General features: G+C 40.0%; 1 protein-coding gene across 1 annotated transcript; it reads left to right on the top strand.

Annotated features, from left to right (window-relative positions):
• The first annotated feature begins 1,285 nt into the window (after positions 1–1,285).
• Positions 1,286–27,942, top strand: zgc:194930 (uncharacterized). Its single transcript, XM_027288217.1, has 3 exons — positions 1,286–1,703; positions 17,948–18,000; positions 25,999–27,942. The coding sequence occupies exons 2-3, from the start codon at positions 17,969–17,971 to the stop codon at positions 26,744–26,746; spliced, it is 780 nt and encodes a 259-aa protein (XP_027144018.1). The 5' UTR covers positions 1,286–1,703; positions 17,948–17,968; the 3' UTR covers positions 26,747–27,942.

Below are 27,942 nucleotides of genomic sequence, written 5' to 3'. Positions count from 1 at the left end.
CAACGATAAACACATGTGCATCTGTAAACATTCAAACCGGTTTTTCACTTGTGTGTCGTCCAATGTGAAGTCATTTGTCTATCAGGTTATACAAAACTGTCTCCTCTCTGTGCTGTAAAAAATTCATTTCATGCCTTCTGCACAGTGTCACCCAATACTAAGCATATAGAACTTACATTGGATTATATAACGTGGAGCAGAGTTTTGTTGAGAGTGTTCAGGGGTGACTCCACTCTAATCGCATCCAAGTCATATGATCAACCAAGTAACTGTGAAGAGGCAGGTCAGGTTAAGCCGAGTCAAGCTAGACACGGGTTGCCAGGTCGAGACAGGAAGTCAGGTATAATAAAGCTTCATATAGGCTCTTGATGGTGTACTGTAAATATTAATGTGGGTAAATTATGACCCCAAACATTCGATAAAATAACTAGAAATCATTTAAGGTGTGCTGCTCATCTAGAAACCTTATTCCCATATAACCTTTATTCGTCGTCATCTCTTAGGCTTTAGTTGTACACCACGTTTCATAGAAATAAAATGTCAAAGTGCTTCACACAATAACCCTCCACCCCATTATAAACAAAAGTATAATACAAACTGAAAATAAGTTAATAAAAAATATAATATAAAAAAATATATATATCAAAATGTATCATAGTAAAATAATAAATTTAAAAAAATTAATAAAACACATTAAAATATAAAATAGTAAAATAAACTGAAATAATGAAATAATATAAAATTAAAAAATATATAAAATTAAAACCTTTCAAATATAATGAAATAAATTGTAAAAAATAAATAAAAGTAAAGCATAATTAAAAATAGAAATATATAGATATACAGGTTGAGATACATAAATAGACAGACGAGACGAAACCAAATAAATAGATAAAAATGGAAATGGTGTAACAGGTTAAAATATAATTTAAATTCACCTGAAGATATGTGTTTGAACAAGGTTTGTGATATCTACTCTTCAAGTATAAATGCAATGTAAAGTCACACGCTGAGGTCAAAACACTGTAAATGTATTTTTATTTGTTGTGTTTAAGTACTTAAACCTCTTTATTTATTTGACTCGTTTTACTTCATAATATACTACTTTTACTGCAACTGCTCTTAAATTCTGCTTCATAATATACTACTTTTACTGCAACTGCTCTTAAATTCTGCTTTGATTTTTTCTTATTTGTTTAATTGTTGTAGTTTTATACTTTTTACTTTTCTTCTAATCTTTAGTTTTTCATCCTCTCCTACCTTTTTGTCTATTTCTGTTCTTACTCTGCTCTGTGAAACACTTTGGGCCAGAAATAAAGTTGAATATAATGAATCATAATTAAATGTGACGCTTTATTTTTTAAAGTCCCGACAGGAAGCTGCTGCAGCTCACTGTGCGCAGCTTCACGATGGTCCACTAGTTTCCCAGCCTAACTACCCATCAGCAGACCGCTGTTCAAACAGGAGACATGGGACCGTGCAGTCACCGAGGGGGGGAAACTCTTCCACAACAACTCAGACCTGAAGGAGGAAGTCCTGCCGAGCAGAAAACCTTGCATGGAGCCTCTACTCTTTCTACTTTGTGTCTCATTTCTCCTCAGTGAAGAAGGAGCGGGAAGTGAAACAACTTAAATGACAACTGAAGTTCTCCGTGCATTTCTGATACCTGGGGCAAAGTGCCACACCTTCGCTTAGCACGACAGGTAGGTTCATAAACAACGTTTTGCTTGGCTTTGTTCGACTTTAAAGCTGCTTTTCTGTTCAAATGAAACCTTTAAAATGACTTCAGAGTGTGTAAAGTGTTACAGGTGCGTTATTAAACGTTTGTTCACGCGGCTCCGACAGGTGAGCAGACATATGGCGCGAGCAGCTTCTCAAACAAAGCGACAATAACCTGATGATGATGTCACTGAATGTTGTAGTTTCAGCAGTAATTCATGCACGTCACAGTGCTGTCAAGGTAAATTAAAATATATAAGTATGAGAAAGCAGAAACTCATTTTTGTGAGCACACCTGTTACACCTAATGGCACACCTGTGCAAACTAATTATATGATTACATACAACATTATATATAGACTATGGCTGGCCATAACCCAAACTGAACTGAAACAAATATACCTTATTTATAGTTTATTATTAGTTTTATTCAGTATGTTTTATTAACATACAGCCTGTAAAACATCCAACCATGTCTTAAGTTTTTAAATTTGTTTATTATTGATGAATTATGTATTTATCGGACACTTAATTCATTGTTTTGTCTGTAAAGTTTAACGAATGCCCGTCGTAGCCATCCATTATCTGTAATGTAGTAATGTAAAAGAAAGAAAAGAAGCATTTTTGCTTTAAAAGTGACCTGCCAGATGTTTTTTTACATTGATCTATAATCGATTAATTGACTAAATATTTCAGCTCCAGTCAAATGTAAACCTAATTTATTAATTCTGTATTAACATAGAGCCGTAAAATGTCAAACCAAGTTTTTGATTCTTGATTGTTTCTTGTCAAACATGTGTATTTATTGATCAGTTAGTTCATGATTTGTCTGTAAAATGTCGACTTTTTGTCCACAAATCAAAAAGATATTCAGTTTACAACAATATAAAAGAAAGACAAGACACAAATCTTCACATTTAAGAAGCCGGAAAGAGAATTTTTACCTTTTTTTTGCTTTAAAAGTGACCCAGCTAAAGTTATATTGATCTATAATTGATTAATTGACTAATTATTTCAGCTCCAGTCGAATGTGAGCTTAATTTAGCCTGTTTAAATAATTCTGCACGTGTATAGTGTGTCTTTGTGTAAAACAAAACTAAACCTCTTCAGTTTCATTATGACACACACACTGTACTGTATATGTGACACACAGTATGGGAACGAGCTGAAAGTTTCCATCACACCTTGAGCATGTGCAGGTGAAGTTAATGAGTGAGTGGACGGCTGTTATTGGGGAGGTTTGTTCTTTGTTGGGATGGAGTGGAGGAGGAGTGGTCTTGACTCACTCCGACCTGAACTCATGTGCACGGCCTTGGGCTTTGTTTGCACATCTAACACGTAGCCTCGCTCAGCCCCGGGCCACTCACAAACTTGATGTTTGAGCCCCAGACTGCTCACGTCTGTCGTTCGTCATACACAGCGCTCTCAAACATCGTGTTAATAGCCGTGTACATACATCAACGTGTCTCTTAAAACTCCATGATTGTTTTCTGACCTGTTTTTAGCTCCGGGCGGGCGAGATTTACGACAATGTGACAGTTGATTTATACAGGATGCTAAGCTGTGGTTTGCAAAGTCCATTTCTCTTACCTTTGGTGGCAGACTCCGCCCATGTGGCAGCACATTAGACAAAGCAAGCGTATGCAAATAATATTTCGCCCAAGGTCTAGAGTTTGCTTTGCACTTAGGCTGCTCCTGCCACATGACTCGGCCTGAAACAGGATATAAACATGAGAACAGAGCTCAGTGCTGTTGTTGACATAATGGTCTGGAAAATAGATTGTGCTGATGGCGTTCTTTGTTTTAAAAAGGTACACTATGTGTTGTTGTTGAGTTCAATAAAAATACCTTAATATTAGATGACTGTCACCAAAGCAGTACTAGTTTTTATATGTTTTATATGTCATACAGACACACAGTTCATTTTTAGACTTGTAAATGAGGCCGTTGTTCAAACAAACATTATACCTGATTATTCCAGTGTCACAATTAGTGAAGGTTGCTTTCTTGTTTACATTTCATGTCATAATGAAATATTTTATTAGTATTTGGGTTCTTTTAAAAATGACAAACTTCTAAGGAATATGAATCATTAATTTCGTCCTGATGATCAAATCAAAAAATAAATAAAGTAATAATAGTAATCGACTGATTAGACGCTTAGTCAGTGAGTCAAATCAAAACAGTTCTGATCAGTTTAATTAATGTAAACTGGCATCATGTCTGGTCTCAGCCAAGCGGCAACCTCCAACCTCCATGACTGAAGTGAAGCCAAAAACTGCAGTTCCTCAAAAGTCCACTTGAGGCTGGCTACAGTACGAGTCAGTCTCCATAAGTCCCCATGTTCAAATGTCCAACTTCACAGCAGAAATAAACATGTTTACAGCCTGGTACAAAAATCTGTTTTGGTCTCTATAGCTAATTTCCCCGTTCATGACAACTGGACTGAGTCGATCCACGTCCTTGCCGATTCGGAAACCTATGGGTGACGTCACGGATACGACGTCCATTCTTTATAGTGTAATTGGTCTCAGGTGTTACTATTTTTTATCATTTTATCGACTAGTCAGAGTAATAATTGATTAATCTACTGTATCATGAAATGAATCCTTACTGGCAGCTATAAAATAATCTAAATAACTCCCAGAGAAGATTGTTTTCATCTTGATTCAGAGAAAATTAGTCGATTAGTTTAAAAAGACTTAGTTGATTTATTGTTAAAGATGTTTAATCAATCAAAAATTGAAAATATTATCTTGTTACAGCATCTCTGATCTGCTGCTTTTCTGTATTTTAAATTATTTTAAATTGATCTTTAGGTTATCTGGAGGGTTGGTCGGACAAAACAAGACATTTGAAGAGAATAGGTAGATTAAAAATGAAAATTTCACAGATAAACCTAATTACAGAGAAGTAGCTCTGTGTTTAAACTGAAACAACCTATAATTATTAGAAGTATCAAACCTGGATATGATATCAAAAGAAACAAAGCAGATTTTTGTGAAAACAGCGTTTTAAATCTACTTGGTGAGGTTGTTTACTCTCTTTTTTACCTATCACTTGCCCTGTAGTGTTTAAAAGTGCATTCTTCTCAGGCTCTCCGTAGGCTTGTTTACCTGCTAAAGTACAAACCGAGAGCTCCTGGGTCAGGAGGATCCACGGGAGGAAAAACATCAGCAGTGTTTGCAGTGCGAGGAGCGAGGAGGGTACAGCTATTGATAAATGTGGGCTGCTGGGTAATAGAGAGGAGACAGGACTTGTTTTCAGCAGACTGCTGCCCAAGGCCGTGTGGGAAAAAAGGTGTTTGGAGAGAGCACATCATATTATTACACACACGCCGAGGTCGCCTGATTGACCTGCAGAGTCGTAGTTTAAATTAAAAAAGCAGCGGCAGACATTTCAATAACGTAAAAATAAAATATAGATTGTCCCCCCGCTCTAACGAGGTCGCCGTGACAACTCGCCATGGATACACATACCTAGTCACACCTGTCTCATTCAAATCAGCCAAGGTCACGCGTGTCGACCGCTCGAATAAAAAGCTGAGTCGTGTTTTGATTACATTTTTATGTTTAATAGCAGATATTTAACAGCACTTTGGTGCTCTTTGTGCGAGCCGTAATTGAAAAAGTTACACAATAACGTCAGTCGGATGAACAGCGCCAGCTCATTTATGGGAAGCGTTATCAGGTGTGGAAGGTTATCTCATCTACTGTATATGCAGGTTATTAAAAGCTGGATAAAGCAGTGGGTGAGACTGTAATTTCTCTTTTTGTGTGTGTGTGTGCGTGTGTCACCGCACAGGCTTTAAAACCGTGTATTGACATTTCAGCTGGATTTTAAAAGCCACAGAGTTGATAAGAGGGCCTAAATTGACCAACCTTATCGAATGCCGCAGCACAGAAATGCACAGGGTCACACGGGGCGCTGATGACTACAAGGAAATCCTGCCAATAATTGCTTTGTTTTCAGTTTTACTTTATGTTTAATGAGAACATGCAGTATGTGAGATAAAAGCCGGTTTCGGGCTTGATAAAATGGACTTGGCTGCAGATGAGGACAAAAAAATATATATAAATATATACACATATCAGAGATTAGTCGAAAAACCATATTATTATTAGATAATCAGTCAACATTAATTCCTTAAAATTAAGTTTAGTGGCTCATGGCTAATACACACATGGTTCTTGGGTAGCTGTTCCCAGAGCTTTCACTGTTCTGTTCTTGAAATACAGTTGAAAGCTCCAGAAATAGTAAAATCAGGCAAGATAACCATTTGTTGGACCTTTCAAAATATTCCATTAGGCTGTCATTCAGTCCAAATATTTAATTATCTATAAAGTATATGTGAGAATTCAAAAATTCAGACTCAGTACAGTTGTCATGAACGGAAAAATTAGCTATAGAGACCAAAACTGTTTTTTGTACCAGGCTGTAAACATATTTATTTCTGCTGTGAAGTTGGACATTTGAACATGGGGACTTATGGAGACTGACTCAAGTGGACGTTTGAGGAACTGCAGATTTTGAGACTTCACAGCCACAGAGGTTGCCGCTTGACTTCAACCAAGAAGTTTGTTGTGTTTAAACATATATAACATTTATAATCTGCTTCGTCATCGTCATTGCTTGTTTTCTCTGAGTAGTGCAGGGCTAAGAAAATAACCAAATATTCACAATGGGAAGAAGCTTGAGCCTGATACTTTTCTGTTGACTGACTTATTGATTGATCATGTGCAGAACATGTTCCTCCTCCTCTTCATGGCTTTCTGAACATCGCAGCCCCCATTCTGATGGCACACCACACTTATTTCATCCTGAGACTCATCACGCTCTGTTGAAGATTGACAGATTTTGCTTCTATAAAGGCTGCATAGGAAAAACAGCACGTTAGTAGCACCACAGATCAGTCTCCAATATGGTAAAAGCCATGACTCATAGAAAACTATGACAAATAATCCTTGAAAAGCCTGTTTTCACTTAGAAAACAACACAGACTGCAGTCGTAGATAAGTCTGGGAGCTGCGAGTTACAGTTATTTTCATTAATTATTAATCTGCAGATTATTTTCTCCATGAACAGATGAAGAAACATTCTCCCAGAGCCCAAGGTGACATCTTTAAATTGCTTGTTTTGTCCAACCAACAGTGGAAGATATAAATACATTCAGTTTAAGTGATAAAAAACAGATAAAAGCAGCAAGTTGTCACATTTGAGAAACTGGAATTAGAGAATAAAAGAGGATTCCCTCTTTTAAAATACCAAACGTGCACATTTATTGCAGCGATGGGAATTCACGACACGTTTCCGTCTGCATTATCTCGACGGCACACTAATGAAAAGTTCAAATTACGAGACGCAAAGATGTGACGAAACGTTTGCATACTGTCGGAATAAAAGAACAACAGACAAAAACAACAGACAGTCAGATGGGTGTCAGACCAGTTAGCCCACTTTTCCGTCACCACACCTCTCCCACATGAACATGATCTCCCTTCACACACACACACACACACACACACACACACACACACACACTCTGACCACCCAGAGTATAAATTATTATGACTTTATAATGTAACACACAGCTTACATAAGCCGACCTTTTCATAGGTCTATCAAGTGACCGAGCTATGTTGCAACAGCGGGGTCTTGTCTGCGGAAGACTCGCCTCCTTTGTTGAGAAGTTCACCAGAGACCCTCCAGAGAAATGTTCATATCTACACCTCAGGCAAGCACCCTGTGAATGTGCATTCGGTTACTGTCAGTAGATAAGAGAAAAGGGATTTTCATGATCTGCTCTTGATGTTATTCAAGCTCTCTGTTTTTGTCTCTAGAGCTCGGGCTACCTGTATTTAGTTTTATAATGTTGGTATGTGTAGTGTTTAGACCAGCAACTCAAACCCAGTTATACAGAAATGGTTGTGGATAGATTTCAGTCGTCCAAAGAAACAACAAAAACAGCTGCTATCAGATATTCAGCATGAGGGAAGACTATCTCATGGACTACACGGTGTATTTTGAGGCTGCAGATCAAATCACTACAGGAACTATCGCAGATTTAACACCTACAGTAGTTAAATGTATTTTTCTGACATTAAATCTGCCTCAAAATGTTCCACTCATATCCTTTTGTTTAGATTTATGTTTAATAGCCTGCAGCCTTCTTTTTTTTTTGCTGCGTTTCTTGACATTTCACCAAACGGGGGCCCACATGTAAAACTGAATAACACTGGAAAAGTTTAAAATCTCTAAACACACAGGATGACTAAGATGTTTAACAGTCAATAGTTCAGATGAAGTTTTGTTCTGGATCCAGTTCCCTGTTAGCAGTAAACACACAGATTTCTTAAAGAAACAGAATTAGATGACAAGATCAAATCCAGTCTCATGTTTGTCGGCTAAATATAAAGCTACAGCAAGGAGCACAAAGACTGGAAACAGGTGGGAACAGTTAGCCTAACTCTGTCTAATGTGTTGCCTACAAACGCCTCTAAAGCTCACAGATTAACACATTGCATCTTTGTTTATTTGATCTATAAAAATATCTTTAAAAGCCAGACACTGTAGTTTTACCAGAGCATTTTGTGCTGGACTATTTCTTGGCGGGGTGCAGTGACTTTGGGACTGTTTCTGTGGGTTACTGTAGTTCAACAAGACCGACAGAGTGGTGACTCATCTTGCAAAAAATCAATTAGCTGCTTATGTCAACTTATTCCAGCTAATTCCAGATCAGTATGTAGATCATCAACTAGTTTGTGAAACTGTAGTAGAGTTTTGTTCTGGATCCAGCTCCCAATAAATAAAAAAAATCCCAGATTTGATGAGAAGATCGATACCACTCTTGTGTTTGATGGTTAAATATGAAGCTACAGCTCGGCGATGATCTCAGCACAAAGACTGGAAACAGCTCTAAAGCTCACAAATTAACATGCTGCATCTTTGTTTGTTTGATCTATAAAAATATCTTTAAAAGTCAGACACTGTAGTTTTACCAGAGCATTTTGTGCTGGACTATTTCTTGGCGGGGTGCAGTGACTTTTGGACCGTTGCTGTAGTTCAGCAACGCAGACAGAGTGGTGACTCATCCTGCAAAATCATTGAGCTAATCTTGCCAACTTCTAACTAATCCAATACAGTACTTAGATCAACTAGTTGAAGTAAGTGGGGTCACTCACATTTACCATTTAATATCTTATCCTGTTCATGATTGTACATGAAAGTAAACATTCATTTTCGAATCTCATTTTGTAGTGGAGGCGTCCCACCTCACCTAAAATAAAGAGTGCTTTCCCTAAAGTGTGAAGCTTTTGGTTGAAATCAGCAGTGATGCTACAGTAAAAGCTATGTATAGTTTGTAAGTGGGGTGATTCCCCACATTAAACACAACAGGAAGGCTTACTGCCTCCACTAACTGGATCTTTGCATTTATTTTTATCTTTAGTTCCCTAAAGTTAAACCTAATTAAGATTTTATAAGAGATTTAAAAGGATTAGGATTGGCTACAATGCTGTCAAACCCCGTGTATTTATCTTATCAACAGGGTAATTACCCAGGTAACCTTAAAAACAAGACATCATGTGTTTTCTCCTTTTCTCATGTCCTCATTTCATAGAGTAAGAGTCACTTTTTCTATTGTTGTACACAGAGTAACTCTGTTTTCCAACAAAACTCTCAACAGGTAAAATCAATTTCAACTGGACTCTTTCCAGAGGAAGAATTATTTCAAGCCTTATCTTTCCGGATGAAATTTTTCCACCGGCAGCAATCTTTCAAAAATGGCTTTGACTGCCACATCCGTGGGTATCCCCTGGATTTCAATCGCAGTCCACATTTAGGGGACACTCTACAGCAATCTCACTTTTATTGCACCTGTTTCTCCAAGATGAAATGTTTCATTTTCCTCTGAGTAAAACTCAGAAAGTGGAAAAAAAAAAAGGGGGGAGCTCTGCCAAGCTGCCAGCGCTGAAATATCTCTCCCCTTCAGTAATCGTCCTACAATCTTCCCTGTCATAAAAAACAGGAGCAATATATAATATATTGAACGGCACAGGGAGCAGATAAAGCACTGCTATTGCCAACAATGGCCAATATCTGAATGAATGATAGTCATTTGATGCACAGATTGAATCCCTGATCTCATTATGACTTTGGAAAGTCTCCAGGGGAACAACAGGATTGGTCAGTTGGATTTTCTGATATGAATCACGTGCTGTTGGTTACTGTGAAGAGGCAAGAGAGAGAAACTAAATCCTCATTACTGACAGGTTTCCCATGAATCCTCTGGTGTGCTTAAACACTTCTAGCATATCAAACCTAACATTATACTCAATGACATAATGCGCCAGGTGTATTCATGTGTAGATTTTAGGGCTGTCAATCGATTAAAAAAAATTAACTAATTAATCGCAAAAATTTCTGTAATTAATCGCGATTAATCTATCAATAAATGTATCAATAAATTAAATGCATTTTTCTGAGACTGAAGCTTATAATGAATATTTATGTATGTAAAATGATCAAATGAATGTAGAATAAACACAGAGAAAGCATATTTAGATTAATTCATTTTATTGGCTTAAGGTGCACATATGCACAGTGCAAACAGAAAAAAGCCAGAATGAGGAAATATACTGAGGAGTGCCACACTCCTGTAGTGTAGACTGGGTGTTTTGCTTTGAGGTGATATGTTAAAGTCGTGTTACTTCTGTGGAATTTAAATTCGGCTTTGCAAACTGTGCAAATTGCCTTGTTTTTGTCCAACGAGCCGTCGGGCAACTTTTTAAAATGAAATGTTCCCCCTAAAAGTCCGTCCTTATCCATCTTTACACCACAGACTCTTCCTTTAGGTAGGATGGATCATAGACATATATACATAGTGCCTCACTGAGCAGGTTGGTCCGTTGCTGCGATACGTTAACGTGTCCGCCATATTGGATGTGGCAGATCTGCCCGTAAACTAATACAAGCAGGGCCGGTTTTGGCTATGGGCAATGTGGGCGACCGCCCAGGGCGCAGTCACCATGAGGGCTTTAAGTTAATGCCTCTTATACACACAGTCACACACACACTAATATATCTGGAAAACAAAGCTCTACTTTGCCACATCCAAAATGGCGGCCGCCACCGGAAGTAAACAAAACCGCGTTAATTGCGTTAATTTTTTTTAACGCGTTAATTCTTTAAAATTAATCGACAAAATTAACGCGTTAATTTTGACAGCACTAGTAGATTTACATCCTTAATGCATAGAAAAGTCCTGCATTTAAACTTTTATTGGAGGTATTAGCAGCAAAATGGACTTGTAGGTTGTAAACACTGACATAAAAAGAATGGACAGTGTATATGTGACGTCACTCACTATCAAAGCGGCCACACTGATAATTGTGCATAACTTTAAGCCTTATTATAATTTGAACGGGTGAATTATATAAAAATTCACCCTCAGTACAGTTGTCATGAATGGGGAAACTATCTAAAGAGACCAAAACTGTTTTTTGTACCAGGCTGTAAACATGTTTATTTCTGCTGTGAAGTTAGACATTTGAACATGGGGACTTATGGAGATTGACTCACTTCTGTAGCCAGCCTCAAGTGGACGTTTGAGGAACTGCAGCACTGGCTTCACTTTACAGCTCAGGAGGTTGCTACTTGGTTTCTACATTGGAGACATAAAGATAGTTAAATAAATAATACAGTTGTTGTGGATTAGAAACATCTAAATGAGTCTCTGTGGTGGTCCTGACCTCAATTCCAGTCATCTCTCTCCTATTGACTATTTAATCAAGGCATGAAATTATACATCAGTTGTCATCAAATACCCAATAAAGTGTCACATTTCTTGTTTTGTTCTGGCTCTTTGTTGAAATAGAAATGGAATTAGAAACAATTTTGATAATCATTTAAGTCCCTCTCCTGTTCGATTCTTATGTAATGGCACACTGAAAATGTTCAAATTAAGAAAGCAATCTAAAAGATTGGGCTTTACGAAATGGGCATTTCTTACTCTATTTTAGGATGTTATAAACCAAACAGTGGATTGATTGATGAAGAAAAAAACCACAGGTTCAGATATCTGATCAAAGATTAAGCTCATGACACACAGCACTAATGGATATTCATGGGTGTTCACCGCAGTAGCACGCCGTTTCCTTGTTTTTCCACTTGTCTTTGTGTATCTAAAGATATTTACTCTGCGAACACAGTGTGCCAAAGATGACTGCTGCAAGTAGACTAACTGGAACCAGAACATACATCAGCCTGCCTTGTTAGTCATGTTTGCCTTGTAATTTACTTTAAAGCAGCTCTTGGGAGTTGTCTTTGACTTTTAACGTCACTCAGTTATCAGAACAGTGATGAACTAGCTAGTTACTCATGGTCCCATATTAGCTCCTCAGGCTACGATGGCCTGCAGGACGGGTTCCCCTTCGACTGTGAGCCGTTTCCGCTGACCAGAAGCAGAATGGGTAGCCTGAGGCAGGTAACACTACAATCACATTGTCAGTCAACTCAGAGTCAGTTTTTGCCTTGCAAATGTGCAACCCAACTCCATGCCGATGCAAACCAGCTTTTTCCGACCCAGTCAGCCAACCATTAATCAGCCTGTCCGATGGTGTGTCCTCCAAAGATGTTAGAAGTCAGCCAAAACCCATGACACAATGCATATTTAACAATAAATCACACTTTTATGGTGTCAAGGAATAAAAACATCTTGAATTTGTGTAATTCAAAGCATTTAATTGAACATATTTGTATTTATTAAAATGTGTTTACCACATGTTTTACATGAAATACCAATTTACAGAAAACATTTCCCGAATACTTCTCGTATAACAGCAGCCAATAGTCGAGTAAACATGCACTAATGACTAAAAAGTTACATAATCTTTAAATTTTGAACTTTGAGCACTGTTTTATCTAATGCGTATGCATAATACGTATGACAGACTTATGTAAGATCATCGCTGTGGCAAATTAATGTCCAGTTTTACTGAACACAACCTTGTTTTCCAGCCTTGGGCTTTTCCAAAGATTGTTGAATCCCCATGATTTGACACATGAGAGGGAAAGTCATGAGGTTTGACTTCAGGGGTAAGAGTGAACAGCTCATGACGTACCATCTTGATCTCTTCATCTCTATGACTCTTGTTGGTTTGTTCCCATTAGTACTGCGTGTCCCAAGTGTTGTCAGCCACATTCGGCCAAATAGTACTGCAAATACCCAAAACCTCACCTTTATATAGAAGAAATATAACAGCAGTTAACAAAACAACAAAACGTAGATCTTGTGTGATGAACATACAGGTTTCTTTTCACCATATTGTATGTAATATATGGATTCAGCCGATCTTCATATACTGTAGAATTAAAAAGCATTAAAAAGAAGAGACCAGAGTTGATACAATTTGTCAATTAATCTGTGGGTTGACCAACGGAAAATGAATCATCATCATTTAAGTCATGTTTTTAAGCAAAAACCCAAAAAGATTCAATAATGTAATTTATTCTCTGACATTTAATTATGAGAAATGACCATAAAACCGTTAACAACCGAATGCACAATGCACAACAGATAGCACCACTGCTTTGATAGTAGAAACATGTATTAATGCAGCTTCAACTATTAATTTGGTTGGTGAAGCAATCATCGTTTAGCATTTACAGGCAGCCAGGAAGATCTAATTTCATGTGTGTGTTCAGTAATGAAATTTTAATTAAAACAGTTTTAATTAAAATATGGCTTTAACTATTACCATATTTTTAAGATGAGGTAAGTTATTGCTTAAGGAGCCCCCTGTCACAACACTTACTAATCCATGCTCTGTCACAGTGTTTTTATCTGGAGTGAAAACATGTTGCCAGGAAGGAACTTAACTTATTCATACTCATAATTAATTCATAACAATTCAGAAACAATCATGTCAAAGGGTTTAGGACCATTTATTGCTACAAATAGGCAGTTGTATTTGGCAGAGGAGGAGGCTCTGAGCTTCAAGATGCTCCCAGAATGAATCCATGCAGCTCGCAAGGCTCCGGGGAAAGCACATTAAAACAACCCCCAAGGGCATAGAGACCAGAAAGCAGTAGACACATGTCACTGAGATATGGAATATACATAATGCACAAGGCAAGAAATGCCACCGCAGAACAAGAAAAACAGGAGGCGAAGGAAGCTGGTGGTGGCAGTGGGAGAAATCAGCATAAGCGATCGGAGGATTGAGAGTTGGAGCTTGTCAGAAGATTATTGACCTGCTTGAATGTGACTAGTAATTGTAAGAGTCGGCTGATAGTGACTTCAGCGTTCTGGGACTTATGCGACAATGCCTGTTGGGAAATTACCTCCTCTTTTGCTTCCCCACCTGGAAGATAAGGGACGCTTCTATAAAACATGGTCCTCAATGTTAAGCCTGTTGAACCACTGGGCCTCTCAGCCGGTCTGGATTGTATTTGGCATGGTAGTTTCTAGTCATTTAGCTGATGCTTTATCCAAAGTGACTTACAAAAAGGGAAACAATCATGGTACAGTGCAACAAGGACATGTTAGTGCAGCAATAAGTACTGTGACAGCTGTAGAAGGGGATCGATTTATCATGTTGTTTGTAGTGTTAGCAGAGGAGGTACTCTCTGAAGAGCTGGAGGTCTTCAGGAGTTTTATGAAGGTAGAGAAGGACGTCCCTGATCTGGCAGGAACTGGTGGGACGTTCCACTAATGGGGAACAACGGATGAGAAAAGTTTGGATTGCCCTGAGTGAACGAAGGCACAGCCAGGCGTCGTTCATTGGAGGAACGCAACGGTCTTGAGGTAACATAAGCCTGTATGAGGGCAACCAGAGACTCCTTTGTAGGTAAGCAGTGGTGATGTGAATTTACGTATCCAGTGGAGCTCAATGAGCAGAGGGATTAAATCTAACTGCTGCATCTGGAGAGCCTAAGTAAATATGTCACCCAGGACGAGCAAGCGAAGATCATGGTCAGGGATGGAGGACAACAGGGTGTCTAGCTCATCCATAAAACCATCCAGCTTGGTATTTGAATGTGACATAATTGGTGTAATGCAACAGCGGAGTGAATTTCTATTTGTTGGACCTCCTTGACCAGATGAACGGGCAGTGTTGTCTGGTTCAATCCAAGTCTCAGTGAGAGCAAAGATGGTTGGTATTGGCTGCAATGAAATTGGTTGTTAATCGTAGATTGGTAGTTCCATAAGCCCGTGGAAAAGGGTGCGACAGTGTGTGAGGACTGGTTTAGGTAGATCCTCTCGGAAGAACAATCGTCAGTAACTTTAGGTAGACAGGTCCAGGGCTATTATTGCTACATAGCCTAACTATCACAAAATGTCAGCACCTGGAGTTTCTTTGGAAAATCCAGTAATTGTGATGTGGTTGATAAACGAGGTGAAAAAAGAGGGATGGCAGCGGTGGAGAATGAAGGACAAACAAGTAATACTGATAACGTTTATCAGCCAGCTGCAGCTAATGTTTTGGCGAAAGCAATTGGTAGCCAGGAGGTAAAGAACATTAATCTGCTTCATGTGGTCTCGACATGTTTGTGTTTTAAGTTCTGTATATTAAATATTATTGTGATTGAGCTAAGAATAGGTAATAATGGAAATTTTACGACCGTGTCCATGTCAAACCCGCCTCAGATCAAAAGAGATTGTTTCTATAAAGAAGGCAGAGAGAACAGAGGGTACTCAAAGACTCAAAAGGATTGTACTCATGAGATTTGTCCAAACCGTCTGCATCCTCGGTGACTACACCCACCTCTGTTGGACTCTTTTTATGTCCTGGCGCACAGCAGCAGACCTGTAGAGGAATAATTAGACGCCTTGGGATAGCCAAGTCATGCTTTGTTGCTTTTGCACAAATAATACAGCCTTTTATGAAAAAATGTGACCTGTCTATGGTGGTCCTGGATTTATAGCCTAGTTGGTAATATTATATAACTCAGTAGGGCCTGTTTTCTTTTTGCATGCTAACACGAGGAGTGCTGTACGTCATGTTGGTCCCACATGCATTCTTTCTATCAATCCCCCAAGCAGAGCCCACCTGGAGCGTTTGCTCGTTCCCTCCAGGACTTTGCACAAAGATGTATGAAGTCCCACTGCAGAAATGAAGCTTGTTACATCATAGTTGCCTGGCTTTGCCGCATGTTGAAAAGTTGCAGGAATAATGGATACAAACTGGTGAGCTATACAGGAGCTATGACACATCCTGTATTCATCTTATTGGTGACAGATCCCACAAAAAGACCAAAATCTACAATGAAATGATAAGTACTATAAGTATTGTCAGTGTTACCAAAGCCTGATATACCTTAGTCTTATCTTCTTGTACTGTACAGCTCCATTATTGTCCTAAAAGATTAAAAACATGTGACGTGTTCTTTAGATCAAGTGAACAAAATGTAAACCATTCGAAATCAGAGCAGTTTAGAGCGGCGTTCAATGGTGCAGAACTGACTACAAAATGTCCATGAACCACAACGTCAGGGTCCTCAACCTACGGAAAAATCTGGTCAAACTGCTGCCAGAAAAAGATTTATTCCCTGAAAGCAGTAATACACAACACACAGACATAAAACTGTTGGAAATATGCTTAAAAATTATCAAACGATCCATCCATCCATCTATTTTCTTCCACTGATCTGGGGTTTGGTTTAGCAGGACAACACATTCCAGCTCCTTCTGGGAGATCTCGAAGCGTTCCCAGGCTAAATGGTCTATAAAGTCCCTCCAGCTAGTTCTGGGTCTGCCCTAGGGTCTCTTCCTAGTTGAACAAGCCTGGAACACTTCCAAAGGAAGGCGCCTTAATCAGATCCCCAAACCATCTCAGCTGGCTCCTTTAACGTGAAGGTTCAGCAGCTCTATTCCGAGCTAAGGCTGATCCCGTCCACCCGGTGGAGGAAGCTCATTTCAGCCGTTTGAATCCACAATCTCATTCTTCTGCTTGCTACCCAAAGCTCATGGCTAGAGGTGAGGGTTGGATCATAGATGGTCTGGAAAATTAAGAGCTTTGCCGTCCACCGGTGAGCGTCTGGTTGTCAGGCCTCAGCCCACAGGGCCCGGCCAGGCACGGGCTTTGTCAAATGATTATGGTCGGTATCGGTACTGGGTTTTTCACCCCACGGATTATTTATCTTTAGGATGAATGTACATGAATCATAATTTTATGACAAATTTTCTGTTCAAAGTCAAACGTTGTTAAGTGTTTGAGCTAAAATGGAAATATCCTGTGAAGTAATTATCTTAAAATGAGGGTTGTTAATACTCATTAGAGCAACAAATGTGTACCACAGCTGAAAATAGTCCCCAATTAAAGCAGTAATGTAACATCTGGTAAAAACTAGTGTCCACCTGTTTGAAGTAACTACTTTGTCTTTTTTTAAAGTGAAATTGTGACTCATTTTTATAGATTTACATCCTTAATAGAATCAACATCAACTTTTTCATGCAATCTTGTTGTTTGCTTTTCATCAAGCTGCATCAAAACTGTTTAAAGTCTCACCTGAAGGGTCAGAGAGTTAAGGTTAAGAATAGAAACAGTTTTTGTCTTGTGGGCACACATCCTTCCTTTTAGTCCACAAAGAGATACTGTGTCCTCTACCTTTGTCGCTCTCTCTTTCTCCTTCGCTTGCAGACAAATCCCATTCAAGACTCAGTGATTAATTATTTACCCGGCAATGAAATGCCAAAGCCTGGAGAAACGCACCACCAGGAGAGAAAAGGTCACTCCCATCCTGCTCATAGAGACACACACACACACACACACACACACACACACACACACACAGTGATGGATGGCAATAACATCTTTATCGGTGCTTGAGGCAGACAGAGTTTTCATCCTCGTGTCCAAACACCGTCAAGACCAAGGGCAAAGCAAAAACTTGACTTATGAGATGGAATCTTCAAGAGAGCGCCTGAAAAAAGTCCTCATTTAAAAACCACTCACATGTCAGAGGTGGTGAACTGACCGATCGATAGCGGTCTGTGACTCCGTCAGAGTGTGTTGGCGTCTTTGTGCAGACACGTGTCTGCGGAGCCAACTGTAACCTTTGCTTTATGAGCCAGCGCAGACGTTCGATGTTGATATGTCACCGGCTGAAAGCGATACGTGCGTGTTTTCAAAGAAGTTTTGTCGCTTTCGATTTTGCCTGCGCCCGCCTCAGTCGGACGGTGTTTGTGTGATTAAAGTTTAATTGGTTTCTTAATGTCCCTCCACAGCTCCACGACACAGCTGGCCAAATGGGGTGCCAATGCTGCAGGATGATAAAAAGGTGAGAAGTGTGTCTGGCTCTGCAGTCATTACGTCTTCCTGTTTGTTTGTTACGTATCACTTTTCTAGTTTTACACAATCTTACAATCACTTTGTTGTCATTGATTTAAAGGGTTGGTTCACCCAAATTAAATTAAATCAACTATTTACCTCAAGATATTAAAATAAATCATTTCCAGAAACGTTGCCACACACCGACTTTACTGTCAAAAGTTATACTGAAGAAATAATTAGTTAATAATAATTTGGGTGAATTACCCTTTAACAAGCTTAATCATGTTCATTGTGTGTCTGCAATCACTGATTATTGTCTATTTGTTTTTTGTTAATCAGTTGATTGTGTAAAATGTCAGAAAACTAAATATATTTTATTTTTATGTCTTATTTATATACCCTCAAAATCACAATCTGTACAACAAACGACGACACCCTCTAATCCTCTGTTTAAATACTGAGGACTAAAAAGGAAATTAAATATTTTTATGACGTTATTAGAAGTGGTCTTTGTTTCAGAGCCTCAATTATAAATCCTCCAGTTTTGACTAATAGCGTCTTGAAGTAACTGAAGACAAGCTGTAAGTTTAAATTGGATTTGTTCAACACTTTGCTTTGTGTCAAAACGCCTGTAAAAGCCAATTACTGTGAGCCTTCGCTGTACTTAATATGCTAATTAGCAAATGTTGACAGTATAAATGTAGAGGTAGTATCCGTGACGTCACACACAGGAGTGTGGTGGTCTTGGTAGTCCTGCCTCTGCTAAAATTCGGGAAAGACTTATCTGTGCTGAGCTGAGACGAGCTGAATGACACCTGGTTGCTCAAACAAGCCATCTGTAACAGCACCCAAGAGTCCACGCTGTTAATTATGCATAACTTTAAGCCTTATTATAATTTTAACAGGAAGGTTTGTTAAACATTCAGCCTCAGTACAGTTGTCATGAACAAGGAAATTAGCTATAGAGACCAAAACTGTTTTTTGTACCAGGCTGTAAACATGTTTATTTCTGCTGTGAAGTTGGACATTTGAACATGGGGACTTATGGAGACTGACTTTAAGTGGACGTTTGAGGAACTGACGTTTTCTGCATTGGCTTCTGCTTGTGATAAACACGGTAAACATTGTAACAATTCAATCCGCATGTTAGCTGTAAACTCTTACATTCACCGTGACATGAATCATTTAAATAGTTAAAACATGTTCACCTCCTCAGTAACAACCTCTCACTGTAGATCTCCTTATCTGCAGGTCTACTTCAAATGTCTCCTTGGCCACATAATGATTTCTTGTCTTGTTTCATGCAGATAGTGAGAGGTCCATTTATAATACGTCTACACTCTCAGTCTCACGTGGGCTCTTTGTACGAACTGTGAGTCAATATGCCAATAGCCATCACCCTTGGTTACTGTATTTCTTTGCAGGACTGTCTATTCATTAAAAGCCTACAAGGCATCGTTGTCAGGGCTCGACATCGGTGTGCTTTTTGAGGTGAACGAGGAGACAGAACAGGGCCGGGAAACGAGATTTTGATTGCAGATTAATGAAAGGGCACGCTGCGATTCGCATACCAGAGTCGTAATCCTCCCCCCTCCACACTTTTCTTTTCTTTCCCATGTCAAAGACACACATGTGAACGCTTGTGACACACACATACCTCCCTAATTGTCTGGAGTGTCACATTTCTGGGCTTAGCGGCGTTTGGGGTTTGGCAGGGTGGGCGAGTAGGTTACTGGGTCAACACTACGGCTTCGGTATCAGCTGGCTGACACTCCCGGAGGTCGGTTTTATTTTCTTTAAAGCCGGATTTGCTTTAGTGTTTATTTAATTTTGAAAAACTGGTGGAATTAAATTGAACTAAAGACCCACGCACATATTGTTCTTTAATTATTTACACTCTGGGACGTGATCAGAAGTTAATTTTAGCTTTCTCCTGATGCATTTTTAAGCTGTAACTTTCTTGGTATATTTCATTGAAAATCCATAAAAAACAAACATTAAGACTTAAGGACTCAGTGTGATTCAAATGAACTGTCACGTTTGCTGGTACTGACAAGGAGAACCCAAAAGCATGACTCTGAGACAGACAAGTTTAAGGGAAGATCAATTTGCTCAGTCAAAACTGGAATTACTGGAGAGTATGGCAAAAACTACGCAAGACAATCTGGCAGGGATCAAGTAGAAATGGACTAGCATATATAAGCTGAGGGGCTAATGAGCAAATGGACTGCAGGTGAGGAGATGGGCGGAGAAAACCAGGTGAGGGAAATGAGCTGATTGCATGGAAGAAAGGTGGATCTGAAATGACAGGAGAATTAGTAATGAGACATGGAACCAATTAAGACAGAGTGTAACTACGTTACATGAACTAGCTGAAGGGTAAATAAACATCTTACTGGATGATGTTTTTGGTGTTTTATGTCCTACAAAGGCAAACCAACTGAGCGTGACAGCATTAACTCTGTTCATATGTTAAATATTTACTTTAAACGTCATAGGAAATACAACAGTTAAGAGTCATTTTACACTTTTTGATTTGCCTTGCGTTAAATAAATCTAAAGCCACATTCAAAGGATCCCGTGCTGCGACGAAAATGCAGGTTTTTCCATTTGAGTGGCGTAGTGCGTCGAAAAAACACAGCGACCTGCGGCGGAGAAGTTTAGCAGCCCGACGTCACACTGCGGCCGCCAATCAGACACACAGATCGGGACAAAACCTCCCCAGTTAGCCTGAAATGTCTCTGAAACTGAGACTATCTATTCATGGACTAAACTCTGATACTCTGTTGATTATTTCATGGAGTCTGGCTCCACGCTGGTTTGCGTCCGATGGTTTGAAATACAGAGAGCGAGTCTAGAGACATAGACAGCGAATGAGCGCGAGGCATCGATAAAGCCGGTTAATCAGTGAAATAAAAAGTTATTTTCTGATTGTTTTAAATAGACACACCCACCGCAGCGCCTGATCCTGTCCGAATGTGCCCTAATGATCACTAATATAATCATCTTAAACCTAAAGTCAGTCTGTCTTGCACTCACATGCTGAAGGGATGTCGGCTCAAAGAAGCTCCTGTAACTTCGTCAGTATTTGACTTCACCTGCTGCAGTAAACAACGTGATCCGAAGTTAGAACATATGCAAATAGTGACTTATCTTCCTAGAAAAACCTTTTGATATAAACAAAACCTAAAGCAGAGAGGGAATCCCGACAGAGAGAGAGCAAAGCAGGAAACTCCATAGAATCAAATCGCACCTACTTATATGCAAAGATGCTGTTTTGGTATTAAAATCTGAACTCAATGCTGCTGGAGCTTCTGCTTTTCTCTTTCTGTGAGGCTTTTTGTGCTACAAGTCAGCATAAAATGGTCTTTTCTATAGAAAATGTACCCAAAGTGTAGATTATGTCTGTCTGTTTGTGGCTGTTTTGTCTCCATGAACCAAATCAAATTGCAGCAACAAGTTTGAGTGTGCTCTCTGAATACAGCTCGGAGATGCAAAGTGAAGAAATAAAAATACAGTTTTTATTCTCTCACGCAGCTTTTTGTCCAGCTTTATGAATCATTGGTCTTTTTTTTAATTTTATTTTATAAAACACCTTGCGTGTGTGTGTGTGTGTGTGTGTGTCTGGCTTTTTTCTTTTTTTTTCTGAAAGCTTCAAATTTCACCTTGGCAGCCGGGACACAGCGGTGGCAAGAGAAATGGAAAACATTCATTTTCTCGGCTTTCCACTGTGAAGGGAGACGGAGGGGAGGATGCAGGGTGAGAGAGAGAGGGTGTGTGTGTGTTAGATTGTGACTATAAATGTATGTAGGCGGGTGATGGGTTGTGTGTGTCTGCTTAACAGGAGGGGAGGAAGGCTGCTATTGAATCAATCAATACGTCCGGTCACGTTATCGTCTTAATTCTGAGCACATGAATGCAGAGCAGTGAGATGCAGAGCCAAAATAGAAAACAAGAGTGAAGAGGACAAGTTTAGAACGAAGGAGGAGGAGGAGGAGGAGGCAGGAGGGAGGAGTGACGATTCAGACGATAGACGGAAAAAAGCTTGAGGCTTGAAGGCTTGAAGGCGATCAAATCAAGGGGAAGTCAAGTGCAAAGGCATAGTAGATTAGCAAGCTGCAGCTACATTACAGTGACGCAGAAACAGAGACAAGGAGGGAGGGAGGAGGAGCCGAGGCACCTGGAGAGGTGCGAGATGGAGGGAGCTCTGCTGGGGTTACGAGGCTCGCAGGGTGGAGGAGAAAACAAATGAAAGGAAGACGAGATGAAAAACATGACTCTCGCAGCAGGCGATGTCTGGCAGCCTGTTACACCGTCCACACAATGAAGCCCCCCTGCCAACACTCCTAATACCTGTCAAGGTGTGTGTGTGTGTGTGTGTGTGTGTGTGTGTGTGTGTGTGTGTGTGTGTGTGTGTGTGTGTGAGACAGACAGCGATCCTATGCCTTTGGAAGAAAATCCTACAAACTGAGGTATCAGATAGTCATTACTAGTCTGGCTGTCTTTCTCTGTAGGGATCCTGTTCATGTATACAATAATATTTATGTATCTGTCTATGTAGTGGATGTACCGTACTTTGACAGACAGTTTTCCAGCTTCTGTTGCTCAAAAATGGACCAATTTTAAAATTTCTTGTCACACAACAAACCCAAAAACATGGGGGGAAAAATACAGAAGTTAACCTTTAATATAATAACTGCAACTGGAAGTTTATTGTGTCTAATCTCTACATTAGAACTAGTTTGTGTGGTGCAACCAAGTGGCAACCTCTGCAACTGTGAAACTTCAGTTCCTCAAACGCCCACTTGAGGCTGGCTACAGACCGACTCAGTCTCCATAAGTCCCCATGTTCAAATGTCCAACTTCACAGCAGAAATAAACATGTTTACAGCCTGGTACAAAAAACTGTTAGATATAGATAATTTCCCCCGTTCATGACAACTGTGCTGAGTCTGAATCTGTATCCAGTTTTGCGGCTTCTGGTTGCAGTGAGTGAAGTTAACCTTTAATATAACAGCTTAACTTTGTAAGCCTTGTTGTTGTTGTTGGATGGGAAGCCAGTGAGGGGTGGTGTCTTGTTTTGGACTCGGAAGTCAAACTAGTTGTTGGATTGAGTCTGGATGAAGTTGTAATGAAGAGCTGAGGTCAAGAAACACATCATACCTTTTACATAATGAGCATGCTAAGACCTTTATCGACCGTCCTACGAGGAACTGAGACATCACAACAGCAGAAACTAATTTCGGAGACGAGTTCAAGAGAGAAACAAGAAATACATCACATCAAGTGCTAAAATAATGTAGCTTTATCCGATTGAGAATGGAAACTCTTATGCCCCCTCTATATTTAGTGTTTGTCACTCATCTTAATGAGCTGAACTCTGTGGCATAACTGGGCCTCATTATTATTTTCAGTTTTTCTTCAACAAAATGAGAAAACAGAATGTGAATACATTTGCGTTTATTATCATTTGTGTGTCTCTCTCTCTCTCTGAAAGGAGAAAAAAAGACAAATGGGCTGCTGATTATGTTCCAGTTTCTATTACTGAATGTTTTTTTCTGAGCTGTTATCACGAAGAAGACCTTTTAACTGTAAACTGTGGTGATCTGTGTCTGTTCACAGGAGGTGAAATCCAGGTGAAAATCTGTTGCTGAATATCAGTGGAATAAATAAAGAAATGAAAGGAATCATTACCTTCCTCTGTATAAAAACAAGACAGCATGATGCTAATTAAGCTATCATCTAAGAGCAGCTGTTAATCGTGGAGAAATATGGTTATTTGATTTCTTTCTGAGGGTCAGTAATATTGGAGGATCCATACCAATCTTATATTTGTGCCTCAAGTAGCTAGAGCCAGGAAACAGTTAGCCTTAGCCTGAGCTTTAGCCTTAACATTATTCTTAGCCTTAGCCTTAGCATTATTCTTAACCTTAGCCTTAGCATTATTCTTAGCCTTAGCATTATTCTTAGCCTTAGCCTTAGCATACAGACTAGAAGCACATGGAAACAGATAGCCTTAGCATTATTCTTAGCCATAGCATTATTCTTAGCCTTAGCCTTAGCATACAGACTAGAAGCACATGGAAACAGATAGTCTTAACCTTAGCATTATTCTTAGCCTTAGCCTTAGCATTATTCTTAACCTTAACCTTAGCATTATTCTTAGCCTTAGCCTTAGCATACAGACTAGAAGCACATGGAAACAGATAGCCTTAACCTTAGCATTATTCTTAGCCTTAGCCTTAGCATTATTCTTAGCCTTAGCGTAGCTAGGCTAACTGCTTATTCCTTTAAATGTTGTTATCGTGGTTTGCAGTGTTTGACTTCACTTTGCTTCACTTTTCTTTATTTTCTCATTACTCTCCAACCTTGTCAGCTATGACATCCTGTCTTTTACGCAGTACATGCCTCAAAGTTCATATTGATGTAGATCAATACAGCCAATAAATAACGAGAAACTGACATACAGAAATGCCATGTCCCTTTTTAAATATCCAGCATGGGTCGGGCTGTACTCTTTGATATTTTAATGTTAATATTGCAGCCTCAAGGTCAGAATAAGAGCAAATGTAACCATGGAACCTCTTGAGATGCAAACAAATATGTGTTTGTGTGCTGTGTGCATCTGTGTCTGTTTCAGCACAAACAAAAGCAGAAGTCAGTGTTTTAGTATTTAAAGTACAGCCAGAGGTCTGTGTACACCTCCCTGTCCTTCCCTTCCAACAACAGTCTGCATAATATATATCTGACATTCACATAAGCAGCGCAGACTTTACCACAGCCTGCCTAGATGCAGTCTGCGTAAAACATCGAGTGCACGAACGTCTCAGACGCAACTGTGGCATTTAGAAAGGTGCATCGACTACACAATGAAGTATCACTGTCGGTGCAGTCAGTGTACAATATATGATGCCGTCTTCATTGATTGCTACAGAAACATCTGACTCCTGCAGCCCCGTCAGACAGACAGAAATAGTTGTCTCTGTCTGCCGCCACACTGATCCAGGAAATCAAATCGTGACGTCAAATATAACTCTGACTCTTTTAGAAATGTAAAAATATATCGCAGATGTTTCCTTCTTCGTGTCTTGATAGCAGCTTTGATTGAAAGTTATTTGTGTTTTCTGAAATAAACTACAGATGTTTTTATTACATTTAATGTGAAGTTTCCAGACAACAAATTATTTTGTTTGAGCAACAATCCCAAACACAACAAGACGAAGGCAAAGTGCTGCAGGGTTTTGTGGTGCCGTGTGTCTGTGTGTAAGGTGTGTGTAAATAAACAAAGCCAGGACACAACAGGTAGAGTACCAGAGTTTAGTCCATCAACCAAAGATCTTACAGTTCATCCTAAATATCTGCACCAAGTTTTACTAGAACCATGAATGTCTTCACCAAGTTTCATGGCAATCCATCCAACAGTTGTTGAGATATTTGTCCAACAACATCCCTGAAGCTATGACACTAACTGCTAAAAATATACAATGATACAATTAGAGAAAACCTGTCGGTCCTGTTTAAAATCACTTAGAAATTAATGTGACAAAAACCAAGAACGTTACCACTCAACTCCTGACATTACAAACAATATAATTACCGAAAGAGATGTTATGATCGTTGAGTCTTTGGGCATCATAATTGACGATAAGATAACCTCTGATAGGAATACAGATTTACTGAGTAAGAAAAGTCTCCCGAAGCTCGCCAAAGTTGCTGCTTGACAGATCTTTAATGACTTTGACACGTCTCCCGACCTCAAATACTGAAACTCATTAACAAGGGTGATGAAAGTCAGTCGTAATTTTGGCACTCAGCAGAAAAGTCTGTCTATGCGACAAACTGTTGTTAAAGACGGCAGAATCCATTTTATCTCCACGCCTGCTTCAGACAACCTTTAGTCAAAACTAACATCACGACTCAACTCCCTGGGTCCCTCTGGGACAAACAAAGGTTTTGAACTTCAACACGAGTAGTGACACCTTCTTTCCGTCTGTTTCCCCCACAGCTACATCTACGACCCCTCAGTGGCGGTGGATGGGACGAAGGCCGACTCTGCAGGCAGCTCGCTCTACCAATCCCACCACCTCTCAGGCAGCGCCCCCAGCAGCAACAACCAGAAGCAGGGTATCCACAACCTGGGCTACATCAAGTCCAACGACAGCACACTGAAACTAGAGGTGGACAATAACCACGTCAACCACAACCTGCATGCAGCGCCATCTATGAAGGAGGTGTACAGGCAGGGGAGCGCACCACCTGCAGAGGTGTACATCATCCAGCCGGAAGCTCTGGGGCCGAGATGGATGCTGCAGGAAAGGGGTCCGAGCCAGGTGCCCGTTTACCCAAACATACAGGAGTACGAGAAGCAGGCGAGTTACCCCGAGCGGGGACACCGGGCGTCAAGGAACGGGTGGGACAACTCCATCACCGAGTGCGTGATCGGCGTCGAAAGCCTGTCAGCAGACGAGATAGACGAGGGCGTGGGAGGGACGCCGGAGTACCCGTGCGACACGGGGGACGAGGGTAGCGTCCTGTCGGTGGAAATCCACACCAGCACTACCAGCCTGTCCTCGGCCGACACCAGGGACGAGCTCAGACTGCCAAAGACCTCAGACATTTCCACGATGGAGAGCGGGATCTCGGTGATGAAGAGCGAGGACGAGGAGGAGGAAGTGCAGAGCGTTACAGACTCAATGGTGGCGGAGGCTCTTGCTGCGTTGGAGGCCGCCACCGCCGGGGAGGACTTTGAGTGACAGCCCCCTGCGCGCTCTCCGACGCGGCGTTCGAAACCACCATGACCACGTTCTGAATAACGCCTCCTGTGTTGCTGTCATGGAACAAATGAAGGAAAACTCTGTTTACAGAAATTTTATTTTTGAGCTCAGAATGTTGGATATTTTTTTATTTCAGTCACACTGACAGAAAAACAACGCCGGCCTTGTGAAGGAGGCAACTTTGTCCAAACGCTGCGAGGTTTGCATGAAGCCACAAACAGAGAGACATCAGTGAATATCGCCTGCAGCCATATCAGCCCGTTAACCCCTTTGAATCTCGCGTATTTAAACACTCCGCAGTCCTAATAACTCTGCATGTACTCACTCATTCGCTCTGCCATGTCAATACTGCCCTTGTACAGGTGCTTTTATCACTTTTTTTTGCTCGCTTCGTGAACTCGCAGTCCCTGCCATAGCTTGCTGTTTCTTCAGGAATCTCGGCGGAAGAAGAAAGGTCAAAGCATTTTTAAAAAATACGCTTCACATGTTTTTGTCTTCTCTTGTTATTTATAATATCTTCATCGCACCGTCTATTGTGAGAAGATAAACAGGTGAGGAAGTGTTTCCTTTATTTATAGCCAACTGTGTCATCGTTGATTTCGTCAGAAATGATTATCGTATCTACTTGGAAATTTAGAAACATATTAGTTTACACACATCACACGTTCTCACGTCACACACATGTACACTGACAGTTCTCCTCATGTAATTTAATGCACATTTAACGTTACTGTGAGACCGTGGCATATCCGAAGATCTATGCACATTTGAAGGCAGGTTACCAAAGGATAAAATATCTATAATCATTAGTGAATAAACCACACAGGGGCCATCAATTCACCCCAGCTATCTCCTGGTTTTATGTTTTAGAGGTCATGTTTTGTGTTTCTAGTTTGGCCTGTGACGTTAGTTCAATCCGCAGCTCTCTTATGTGCCTAATAACGAACTAATCGAGGCTAGATGGTGGAGAGGAAATTACAGACGTGGCTTTTTTTTTTTTTTTTTTTGAAGATTGTGTTAATGCTAAATAAGCTGTTTTTTGCTCAATGAAGTTCTGAATTCGTTTCACTGGGACTCTCCCCCCTCCCCCCTTTTCACTCGTTGTTTGCCTGCCAAATCATTTCTACTTATTATATTTGTATTGTAAAATAAAGGAATGTACTTTAAAACATGTA

Source organism: Larimichthys crocea, chromosome XIV (genome assembly GCF_000972845.2).
Source record: "Larimichthys crocea isolate SSNF chromosome XIV, L_crocea_2.0, whole genome shotgun sequence".
NCBI classification, from domain to species: Eukaryota; Metazoa; Chordata; class Actinopteri; family Sciaenidae; genus Larimichthys; species Larimichthys crocea.
This window is presented reverse-complemented; position numbering and strand designations above follow the sequence as displayed.